The sequence below is a fragment of the Salarias fasciatus genome, chromosome 1, assembly GCF_902148845.1.
Source record: "Salarias fasciatus chromosome 1, fSalaFa1.1, whole genome shotgun sequence".
NCBI classification, from domain to species: domain Eukaryota; kingdom Metazoa; phylum Chordata; class Actinopteri; order Blenniiformes; family Blenniidae; genus Salarias; species Salarias fasciatus.
The window spans coordinates 21358165-21370898 of record NC_043745.1 but is presented as its reverse complement, the minus strand read 5'-3'; the positions used below and the strand labels follow the sequence as shown (position 1 = coordinate 21370898).

Here is a 12734-nt window from a genome sequence, read left to right as displayed (position 1 = left end):
ATCCCTGAACTATTTTCCTTTGTTGCTGTGGATAAAGAAAAATAAAGTTGTACTTAAACGATTTCAATAAACCAAAACCGAGGGCTACTAAATCTGGGATTTCATGAGCAGGTAGCTGTTGATGCAGAACACTGTGGACCTCACCTGTACGTAAATATTTAGAGGTGAAGTGTTCTTCAGCGGGGCAGAGACTTATCTCTCTATCCTGTGGCTGCTGACTGAGCTCGGTATCTATTCTTCTCACAACCATAACATGGTTTGCATCCATACATGAGTCATTAAGGTTTCTCCCAGGACTTCTTAAACATAATGGTACAATGAAAGCTTCCCAGTCTGCCATTCATTTCTAAGCTCAGCTTAAAAGCACTATTATTGAAGAACTGACAGATTTTGAAAGTTGAAGTTTTATAAGAAAAAGGGACGGCTCCATTCACTTACAGAACATTTTCTGAGAAATCTAAAGAAATAAAACCAAAATGAATGAAGGCATCTTTATAAGAAGGAGTCCTGTGAGCTCTCCTTCATGAAATGAAACTGTGTTTTCACTCTGATCTCTGAGAGTGGAGTGCTGTGGAGCGGAATGAAAACACAGAAGAATAGTGTGATGACAGCCGTCACAAGGCAACAGGAAACTGTTCTGCTTGTCTTGTAGAAGGAATGTAAAGAAACAGGTTTGACCGTTTGTCTCAGTACAGTGAAATATGCACGTGTGGACGCAGCGACGCACAACACATAACCAGAACGAGTCCTTCGCTCCGCGTCAGTCAAGCTGGTGAAAGAAGAACCTGAAGAAATGCACTCTACGTGAAAATGTGCCAGAGGGCGTTTAAAACTCACAGACGGGACGGTTAGTCTCGTTATACATTAAGTGACATCCAAGAATGTCACTGCACATGTGTGCACTAAAGTGTGAAACCACTCACACACACACACACACTCTCTTCTGAGTGTGTAGTAACCAGGCTTGTGACATTGATGGGAGGCCACACTGTAAATGTATCAAAACAAACACGGGAACAAAAACTGCTTTGTTGGAGTAACTTTTTGAAGTGTTGCGAAACTAATCCTGCAGATATGTCGCCACTGAATCACACTCTAATCACCTGTGGGAGAAAATCACAGAATGTCTGGTTTCGCTGCTGATCTAGCAAAAAAGAAAAAAAAGGAAAAAAAAAATCTGAATTTTAAGTCTACAACTCTTCACCCTTCAGTGCCGTTGAGTGAATGATTAAAAGGCGCTGGTTAGCCAGCTCCTGCATCCCCGTGCTCTACCGGAGGCCTCCTCCGGTGGGAAGGTGAGGGGTGCCTCCCTGGCTCAGCGCCGGCCGGCGGGCCGGTCAGACCGGTTCCCTCCGTCACCGCAGAGCCGCCCTCATCGCTGCCTGGCTGGGTCACCCAGCGTGTTGTACGTGGAAGACACTCAGCACTGCCAGATTCAGAGATAACACTGTTTCAACTGTCAAGATTCTCCAAACACACGGCAGCTTATGTAGGACATCAAATGCCAGACGGTTCACCTTTAATGATAACCGAGACAGAGCTTTACGAGCCGCGGTGCCTGTCCTCCAGAACAAAGAATGCTATACAAATTCTGCCATTGTAGTGAAACGATTCTCTGGACATTATACCGCAATTCCATGATGGGAATTAAAATTTCTATGGATACTATATGTGCAGGGTCAAGGGTGGATCTGCTGGGGAGGGGAAAGCCTTGCCACCCCTGCAGCCACCACAGTTGGCAGCAAGGAATTAAATGAAAAGTTATAACCAACTTTACATTTATGAGTGCAAATCTCCAATGTTCGACTGCAGTGAACGCCAGAGCCACAAGAGACTGATTTGCTTGGAATGTGTGATTAAATTCAGTATATATGCATGTCTGCCATATGTTGCCAGCCCTAAAAAAAAAAAAAAATCCCTGCCCTCCTCTCGTCACCCCGCAAACATTTTTCTAAAGATTAGCTGACAAACAGACAAACGGGGTGGGCTCCGGATGAGGGGCTAAAGCGCCTTCGCTAATGCCGCTTTGATGGTCTTTGTTCTCTATTATGATAACAAACGGTACACGACATGTTGAAACCCATCAGTCCCGCCTGTCCCACTTCCCACACTGGGTCACATGTGTTAAAAACATGAGCGAAGCCATCGGAGCAGAAAAAAAAGGATCCTGCTGCACTCTGTGGGAAGGAGTGGGAGGGAACACACTCACTTTCTGCAGCAGGACACCTGCACCATGATTAGATGTGTTTAGCGCAGAGCATCAGGACAGGTTGTTTCAGCAACGTGCCTGAATAGAAGTGTTGAGATATCTTGTGTAAATACGTCACTGTAAATCTCTGAAAAGCTTCACTCACTTTATTCTTATTTTCACCATCACAAAGGGGTTAATCAATATTTAAACATACTCAAGCTTCACTGATGTTTACCCAACAATCGTGTAATGACTCGGCACTCACAAAGCTCTAATTTATCAGTTACGTTTTGTTTAATTTGTCTTTCAATGCATTTAAACACTTCTTTCAAAACAAACTTCACAGCACGAGGGGATCGTAGTGCGAGCTCAATATCTGGGAAATATGTACCAAAATCATAGTTGTTTTCTTTCCTCTCAAGAGTTTGACTTGAGGCCTCGTGTGTGCACAAACTATTTGTCGAAAGTTACACATTAACTAACTTTGTGGAGCCTTTGAAACCTGGCATGCAGGTTGAAGTGAAGCGAGTCGTGTGCTGTGATGAAATCTGGGCTCGCTCTGCTCTAAAGAAAAAAAAAAAAGCCACAATCCAAAAAGAAATGTAGGTGAAACAAACTTGCAAAACAATCAACAAACTTGTGGATTAAAAAGCTTCTTTCCTGCATTAGATGAGTCCATATTTATGACTTTCGTATAATCAGATTTATCACAATGTTAGATCTGACACACTCAGATTAAACATGTTCTATGGTGTACATAAAGACACTTAATAGAAGTGTAAATGTATCTCTGTGTCTCAACAGCACAAATCAGATTTCTTCAACTGAAATCCAGGACACTGTCGTAAGTGGTTTTAAATCTGAGACACATCTGATGTTTCAGGAATCCTCCACTAAACGGCTGCTGTTGAAACGTGTGCTCTCTTTTCTATTGCTCTTATGTTTTCCATCGTCTGGTAATAATGTGTGACCAGATGGAAAGTTTGATATTTAATTTGGTCTTTTTGCTGAAGGTTTATTCCAATATGATTTTTTTTTTTTTTTTTTTTTTGGGGGGGGGGATTACATTACAACTATTAAAGTGATGATATTGATACATTTTCTGCTGCTGTGCTCCTCATGCATTTTGTTTTCAGAAGTTATAGCACCGTCCTTCATCTTCCACGCGCATCACATTAACCTGACCTACAGAGGGCTGCTCTACATCCATCCTGTGTCGTCCAGATCGGGGTCGTGGGGCACCGGAGGCGACGCCAGCAATCAAAGAGTGAAGGCAGAGGACACACTGGGCAGGTCGCCAGGACATCCCACGGCAAATACATTCAGACTCATGGGCATTTTTTAGGATCCTCAATCAGCCTAAAACACTGCATGAGAATACCATAATACCAGAAGAAAACCTGTGCATGCACAGAGGGAACATGCAAACTTCCCGCAGAAAGGCCTGATTCAGACAGAGCGTCGACCTCCGTACTATGAGAGGAGAGTGTGAAACACTTCACTCATCACTTCAATCATCCCGCAAGGAGAAATTCACAGCAGCTGTACATAACTCAAAGATATGAAAAAAAAAGAAATTAAATAATAATGGAAATTACACTATTAAATAATGATGCAGTAACACTTAACACACAATTTTTACTTTCAATCATCACAGCAATTTGCAAAAATATGAAACTTTACCTCAACATCACAAACTGAACTGCTTATCTACTGTCAGGAGGAACATTCCCCCTCCAGTTTTACCCCTCAGTGCGATGAGTTATCACCTTCAGCCTCCACAGCGCCAGGGAAAGACTTCAGAGCTTTGCAGAGTTTTTGAAATACAGTATGTGTGCCTGACTGCAATAAACCTTTCTATTCTTCCGAGTCTTCTCTAAAGTACACAAACAGCAGAGTGAGCGCTTGACGTGCATTTTGTCTTTCTCCACCTGTCACCCGTCTTGTCTTTGGGAGGTGAGGGATTGGACAAAGTCCCCAAGCATGTTTCTCTGCTGACAGTTTAAGAGTTGTGGTCAAAGAAGAATTGCTACAGATCCACAATTTTTAAGCAGCTTGTGACAAAGACATGAGTGGTTCACCCTCTCACCTCATAACCCCAACGCCTCAGTTCTGTGCGGGGTTTGAATGTTCGCCTCATGTCTGTGCATGGGTTAACAGATTCCTCCCACTGTCCAGAGTCACGCACTGGAGGTTAATTAATGACTCAAAATTGCCCAAAAGTGTGAACGTGGTAGCGCATGTGTGAAGCTCTGGCCTGCGGTGAAGTGGTGAGCTGAGCAGGACGTACCCTGCTTTCACTCACAGTCAGCTGGGATCAGGTCCAGCACTCCAGTGCACTCAGTTGGATAAAGAAGTGCAGAAGATGGATGACTGGGAAGGCTGTGTTCATCTGGATTTGAAGGCTATATAACTGACAAATGCTCTGAATGCCCCCCTCCGCCTTTTTAAACAACAATATTACTGTGTTTTTGATGCTACTGTGAAGTCAGAGTTACAAATATGTGAAACGATTGACACATCTTTGGAAAGATATGTTTCTCTTCTTTCTGTTAGTTTTTGAATTTTTCAGAAAGCATAAATGATCTAGGAGAAATGGTTTGAAGACAAATACCTGCCAGATCAGCGACGCCATTGTAGTAATAAAAGGACAAGAAACATTTCCGAGTTCTTACTGTGCACACTTTTTTCCTGCACAATGTCAGATTATCAAAGGTCTTCCCTCTCATCAGGTAAACAAATCTAAAAACTTCCCTGACAACGTAGAGGCTTTGACTTCCTTCACCAGCACAAAGTATGCATTACAAGTACAACAGCTTCTCTCATTAGAAAAATGCAGCCGGACCTGATGGGAGCTGCAACAGAAGGCCTGGCTGTCGGGCACTGAAAGGGAGGATTGAGGCAGAAATTAAAATGTGACAGCTGAGATGCGTTGGCATCTCTTTGGTCAAACGAGAAATCAAATCTCGTCTTGTCCTCAGTGAGATGGAAACAGAAACCGGCTTTTAAAAGATTCTCTGTGCAAAAGCCAAACTGCACATTTGCAGGGGTGTGATGGAATTACAGCGAGCAGGAAAACTGTGACCACGCAAATTCTCCAAAAGACATCAATGATTTCCATTTGAAAAAAAGAAAAAAAATATATATATATATAATGAAGAAAGCACTCAAGGAAAAAGAAATTAACCTGGATTTTGATTATGAAATTCCTGCTGTGACTTGACTTTGGCTGCAACGACTGTCAACATCACGTGACCTCAGTCTACCTGGCAGACATGAAAATATATTTGATGTACTTTCATCACAAGACTCAGAAGCTCCTTGATTTATTGGGGAAAAAATAACTCACTACAGATGAAATACTTCAAAGGGAGACAAATTGCAGCGCTCATCACTTCACCACCTGAAACTGCAAACTATTTTAACCCAATCCCACTGAGCTGTTCCCATGTTTACCAGTTTAGGATTTCTGATAAAATGTTACTGATTGGTAAATACACTTCACCATTTCAGCAGTGTCAACCTACTTTACAGTCACCTTCACCCAGCGTCAGTGAAGAATCACTCAGACTGACTTCGAAGCCTCACAGTAATCTGCCACAATCTGAAAACCTTGTCCAGCTTGAGAGAAGTCAACTTAGTGCTTAAAGACCAAAACTGCTAAAATCTGAATAAACTTATGAGCTGGAGGAGTAAACACACATCCCACACAACAGTTTGAGTCTGAAGACGAGCAGCTCAAGCAAAGATCTGAGTCTCCATGTTGATATACAGAACAATCACATCAGACAGCTGGCAGGAATTCAAGAACAAGACAGAAAGAACAAAACAAAGTTGGAATCATCTTTTCATGTCCAGAACAAACTGAAAGCAGAGATGATCAACACTATAGGTGACCTTAAAATTAAAAAAGTATCCCTATTGTTCCCTTCGACACGCTACAAGGAAGCCAAACCACTGGCAGACAGTCCCATATTGATATGAGCAAATATTATATTATAGGTGAAAAAAACGGGGGGTTCTGGACCTCAGGTTAAGAACATCTATTTGATTAGTTCATGTAAGAACAAAGATATTAAAGCTTAAAACAAAGTTTGCAACTTTGACACTTGTGTCAAAAAAATTAAATTAACTCAATACGTGGAGTGTGTTGTTTTGGCAGATTAGGCCACATGAAAACTCTCAGGTGACGAAGTAAAGAAACAACACATCTAAAGCCATCCAGTCCACTGGGCTCTCACTGTCCTGAGCCTGTAATGTCCAACACTTTCTGACAGCACTGCTGTTATTCATTTCTTGTTTTTGAGACCGTTCAAAGCCATCAGTCCAGAAAGTTATCAGTGAAGCCATTTGAAGACCTGAAAAATGTAATATTTCAACGAGGATGACCTGCTAATTCCCGGCCGTCTCTGCCGACAGATAATGATTTCCCTCCTCAGTCGCCGTCCTCCGTCTCACTGCTCCTCTTTCCAGCCGCTCCTGAAGCGTCACTGGGAAATACAGCGCTATCATCAAACACACAGACTCACGCTGGAGTCTTTACTTTCAAAACAAGCCTGAGGGGGAAACTCTTCTCTGGGCAGCGTAAGTTTGATGATCAGACAGTGAGACTTCAGTTCACACACTGGCAGAGATTACTCTGGAGGCGGGACGCGATAGAGCCCGGAAACGAAAAATGAGCCGCATTTAGCTGAGCGGCGGATCACCGCGGACTCTGGCGTGGAAACTGTGGAGTTAGGAAATGAAAAAACACAACATTTGGGATTGAGGTTACAGATGAGCGCGCGATAACAACGTGGCGGTGTTGCACACTGTGGCTCGGGGCTGTAGGTGAAACATAACAAGAGCTGGAAATGATGCGATAAGCACAAAGCTGTGTCTTTATAGGCAGGATGAGGCTGAGACCTATTAAAGCCTCCGGCTCTGACAGTCTGGAGTCCGCAGAGAAGGAGATGCAACAGCAGCACCCTGAAGAGGCACAAATGAAAAGATGGGAGCCTCTCCTGCGGGTCGGAGCGGGCGCACTGTAACGGAGATGGAGGAGGTCTGCAGGGAGCACATTCTCTGGCCTGACCCCGACATTCCTGGAAACAAACCCTCATTTCTACTCGCCGCACCTCATCTTTCCACATTTTTCACATACTGGCACACACTGACACCCAAGTTCACATCCACTCTCAAATGAGCAGATGGGAACTCTGCCAGTAATACCTAAACAAGCAAAATCGAGTCCTTTCAAAACTGTATGTCTAAGATTTTGCAGGCCAGATAAAATTCCAAAGATTTCAGCTCATCAAAAAAACACAATGCAGCTTTCAAGTTAAAGACACAAAACAGGCCCCCCGCTCCTTTCACGGGGGTCGGGCTCGCATCCCCTTTCCTACAGCACACTGACCCACTTATTCAGCATGTCCCAACCCCCGCTGCTATTATTGTGTGAAACAAACTCATCATTCATTGCCGACGGAGGTCCACAATTACCCCCACTCTTTCAGGGCGCAGAAAGAAGAGGGGACACGACGCGACTCAGGAACGGTGGCTCATTAGATTAGTGCTGGCTTGCCACCGCAATTAACCGTAATACAGTGCAATTTAGTGCTCCAGTTTTCGGCATTCTTGTCCGCATGGACAGTCCCGGTCACCGCGAATGTCAGGGACACAAAAAGAAGCGAGCCGGAGAGCTGGCTGAAGATGCACACTTCATGGTTGCTCTCTTTTTTTCCCCGCCAACTTAGAGATATTAAGCAGAACCATAAGGATTTCTGTGAAATAGAAAGCGTTTAAGTTTCCACTGAGAAAGTCTAGAAATATAGGCACTTTGCAAGGAATGTAAACATCATTGAAAAGTTAATTGTTTTGTTAATTATTTCCACACTCCCATTAAACCTTTACAATGACATCATGAAATAATGAGAAATTTGGTATACAGTCACATACGAGCAAAGATTGTACACAGTAAATGAGAAAAAAGGCTTGAAATGTTTCATATGTCTAATAAATTAAAAAATGTGAACATTTTACTTTTTCACTTAACTTTCAGGGGAAAAATAAACATACCATAATATATAAAGCTCATTTTGCAACTTAAACTTTTTAAAAAGTCTTATCAATTACCACTTTTTCTTTGCATAAGCTGCAAAAATACAAACATCGAGCCTGAACAGAGCTGCTGTTAAGACGATACTGAGGTGAGGTTTCTGAGCAGATGGAGGTGAAAGTCCTCTGAACTACAGATGAGTCGCAGAGTTGAACCTTTGGGGGAAACATTAATTCAAGGACACTGTGGAGCGGCTCCAATGAACTCTAGACTCCAAAAAGAGACACGAACAATGACCTCATCCTGCCGAGTGTTTACAAATCGCTGAGGGTAAACCCCTGTTGACAAACTCCCTCAGGGGAGCCGGACCTCCGTTTGACAATGGGGAATGTTCTCATAGGCGAGCTGCTGCAGGGCGCTGCTGTGGACCCCCGTCAGGCCTGCAGGAAGCCCAGAACAAGGACAGCTTCCACTTATTGAGACAAACAGGACACACGTGAGGCGCACGGCGACCCCCTGATAAAAACAATGCGTCTTCAGGCCTTTCAGAGCGCCGTCTCCCGCCATGCCAGGCTGCTCGTCTTGTCCAAACTCAGCTTCCTCTATTTGTGAAACAACACCTGGAAAAAAGCTCCCCGCTTTACAGAAATTCGAGAATATCACTGAGATCAGCTTGTTTTTTTTATGACAAACTTCAGAAATGATGATCATGACATTTTTAACTAGGATACATCAGGCGGAAAGTTCAGATAAATGTCTCTAAATGTTCCCGTCAGGAAACACTCTTCCAGTAAGCAATGATAGTTAAAACAACTCCACACACTACTGACTGAAGGATTTCCCAGAAAACCTGAGGACTGGTTACATTCAAGCATTACATTGTGTTACAGCAGGCTCCGCTGAGGCATGGGAACTCAAGCTGAGCTCCATTTGAAAGATTACACAAAAACCTCTCGTGGCAGGAGGCCACTCTCCTTCAACTCTGCCGTTTCGGGCAAAGAAATCAACAATACAAACTAAGACGATACAGAACTCCACAGTCTGGATTTCTTTAAAACAGCTAAACAAACATGCACTGTACAGTTGGCCAACTCACTAAAAAACATGTCTGAAATACACACACTTCTACAACCACTGCTGAAACTTCAGACACAAGCTGAGGAGCAGTCTCAGACAGTGAAGACAGCCAACAACACAAGGCCTGCTGGCCTTCGCTTTGTTTTCAATCGACGCAATGCAGGAACATAGACTGTAAAGGAAGCGCTTATTCCGAACACACTCTATGCCGATCACTTTAAAAGCAGCCTCCCAGTGTTTAGATAGTCAATGCAGCAGCTGTGAAACCAGTGAGAAGGTGTAAATAACGTCACTTCAAAGCAGGGCAGCAACCTCTGATGATGAACATATGGCACAACTCACAATCCAAAACACACACACACTGTTACAATTCCCCTGATGCAGGGCTTATCTCCACACCTCTCTGTGACTGGGTGTGTTTCTGTAACAGAGGGAGGCCGAGAGCGAAGGGGAGGAGGAGGAGGAGGAGGAGGAGAGGGAATCAAACGGGAGGCTGATTACCTGCTTGCTGTCCTCCAAAGACTTGTGCAGCCTGCTCAGCTCCTTCTCAAAATGCTCCTTCATCTTGTCCACTTCCTGGTCGTGAGCGGCCACTTCCTCCTTCAGGGCTCCTTTCAATGCCGTCAGCTCCCGTTCTCGCCTCCTCAGCAGCTCCTCCTGATCCTCCTTGGCCAGGAGAACTTCTTGCATCTCCACCTTCAGTTGCATCATATCCTATAGAGAAATAAGACTTTACTGCCGTCCATAACTCAAAGAAATGGACCCTTCGGTTAAATGCATATCGCAGTAGCAGATAGAAGCAATCCAACACTGACAAGCTAGTCATAACATTAAGTCCTACGTTTTAAAATGATGTGGGATGTAAAGCTGAATGCTAAACATTTGCATTGATGGTTTGCATTTTTCAGAAGTAGAAAAGCTTCATTCTTCATCCTGAATGCAGTGAGCAGCTACAGCATTTTCTCCAGACTTAGAACAAAAAGTTCAGTTTTCTGCGTGGCTCACCACCATGACGACGTCCTTCTCTCCATCGGCCGTCGACTTCTTGGCCGAGTCGAGCTCGTCGTGCATCTCCGACAGCTGGTCCTGCAGGTCTCTGATCTCCGTCTGGTACTGCTCCCGCTCCATCTTCACCTGGAACAGCCTGATAATTCACACAACATGTCACAACACAGCACGGGGCCCCCGCATGCGCTATATATGCACACCCACTCACAGTCGAAAACACAACCGGCCCACCTGCACTTTAATTCACACATACAAATAGCAGCACCTGTGTGAGGGCTTAATGTGAGGCCTGCGGAGCGCAGGGGTTAACATGAATACACCAGTGATGGAACACCAATAACGCCTAAAGTGCCTCCACGGTGCAGCGCCGAGTGGGAGGGTGATAAGTGATGTGAGACACCTCAAACAAATCTGCACACAGTCATGTGGGCTCGAGCAGAACATCTCCTCCTCCTGCTGAAGGAAATAACTCAAAGGTAGCTCGGATGGCTTCACGCCAAATAACAGCAGGACCGCTGGTTTAAATCCAGCCGGAGATCCCTGCTGCACGCCACGCTCCTCTCTCCTCACTGATTCACTCGGCTTTCAAGTGTCCAATAAAAGCATAATTAATATTATAGAGAACAGAGTGAGAGGAGATGTTCGGCGTTATCCAGCCTGAGAAACACGGGCGATAATCGGCTGAGGCTCGGAGTGAAGGGAGCTGGATTCAAAGAGTAAAAGGAAAAAAGGAAATTTGCTCCTATACTATATGATGGACACCAATAATTTTAATGTAGTGTAAAACTCTAATGGGGACAGACCGATACAGAAAACGTTCAGCACAAATTTATCTTTGCATAAGTTCTGTTTGAAACACGCTGAACAGAAACCAGCAGAAACATTGAGGTGAGAACACCGGACAGAAAGTCAATCAGTGACCAGGACACACTAATATGAAGAGTGAATCATAAACCGAGGAAACCAGGGGACAGAGAAAACACTGCAGACTGAGAATATGACATGGAGACCATCAGCAACCATCAACAGTACAAGATGGTCACCAAAAACCTCCTGCAGGAGCTCTTTTGTTCAGATTCTTAAAGTACTGTTTCTTTATTTAACCTGAAACTAGCAGCTATACCAAGAGCAGCTATTATACTAGCAGCTATCCTTTAGTAGGGCTTTCACCGGCTTTCATTTCCTTTCAGTGAACCATAAACATTATTTCTACAGTATTAGTAGAATATAAAAGTGCAGTAAGACCAGCTAGATCCCATGAAAAAACAAAATTAATGAAATCAACAAAGTATACAGCAGTAAAAAGAGTTGAATTAGCATTTTGGGATTATCAGCAAAGCTCATGGAAACACAAACCAGCAAGACAGCATAATTGACCCGTCCATACTCGACAGTCATCCCACACTCACTCTTCCACTGTGGTCTTTAGTTCAGCTTCTGCTTTGGAGAGTTTTTCCCTGAGCAGCTTGCACTCCTGGATGCTCCGCTGCAGTTCCTGCTGCAGCTCCTTCAGACCTGCCGCTGTCCTTTTGTCAGCTTGATTTCTCTGAAAGTAAAACACAGAAGTCTCACTAATCTAATTTGGGCTAAACTAATGAAGACTCCCTGACCTCTTCAAACAAAGCTGTCTGGATTGAATTATGCATTTGATGGTATTATTGGGCATTGATTAGATGATTTTTAAGGGTATAAAGCACTGTTTCTCTATTTCAGGATTTTCAAGATATCATAAAGGGACATGGCATTATATTTAATGGAAAATAAAATAGAGTTAAACTCTGTGAAAGACTTAATGAACCCACAAGAGAATTAACATCCTATGCACAAGTAATGTTTCAAAGACTTTGTCATAGAAAGTGCATCCTTTTGCAGCACTTACACACACTCTTGATAATCTAAGTTTTCACAGAAAGAGACCAACCCAAAAATATGCTTTTGTGCCTAGTTTCACCAACTTGAAAACCAAACAGAGGCCTCACAAAAACCCCTTTCTTAAATTCAACAAGTTGAAGTGTAATCCCTCAAAGCTCCTTTTCCACCAAGACCTTGATTAAAGAATATTTTCAAACAAGTTCAGCAATGAACTAATGTGCCAACACAAGCAGGCAGGGGTCAGAGGGAGAAACTGCCGTTACCGTGGCCTGCTCCTCCAGCCGTCTCTTCAGGTCAGTGATTTCTTTCTCCAGTGCAGCATTTTGGTCCTTCAGAGCTTTAGTCTGAGCAGAAAAGTCCAGCGACTGAGAGATAAAAAGGCATTTCATTGTTATTAGTTTCACCGATAACAAATGAGCATGTAAGCTGAAAATTCAAACTTTAGCACTGAATGTAAGTCTGTTTTGACTTGGGGAGACAAATGACGACGTCTCCACATAACTCTGAGATCCTTTTCATTTGAAATATCTGGTTTCTATATGGGCTACC

At 43.6% G+C, this 12734-nt stretch overlaps 1 protein-coding gene across 2 annotated transcripts in view; it reads right to left on the bottom strand.

Annotated features, from left to right (window-relative positions):
• The window catches only part of cgnl1 (cingulin-like 1), a 30726-nt gene that overhangs the window by 11194 nt on the left and 6798 nt on the right, over nucleotides 1-12734 (bottom strand). For both annotated transcript variants that reach the window (XM_030090306.1, XM_030090315.1), the window contains exons 5-8: nucleotides 12449-12550; nucleotides 11723-11859; nucleotides 10311-10449; nucleotides 9807-10019 (exon numbers count right to left, since the gene is read on the bottom strand). In XM_030090306.1, the coding sequence (XP_029946166.1) occupies nucleotides 9807-10019; nucleotides 10311-10449; nucleotides 11723-11859; nucleotides 12449-12550 (591 nt within the window). The remainder of the gene's footprint in view (nucleotides 1-9806; nucleotides 10020-10310; nucleotides 10450-11722; nucleotides 11860-12448; nucleotides 12551-12734) is intronic.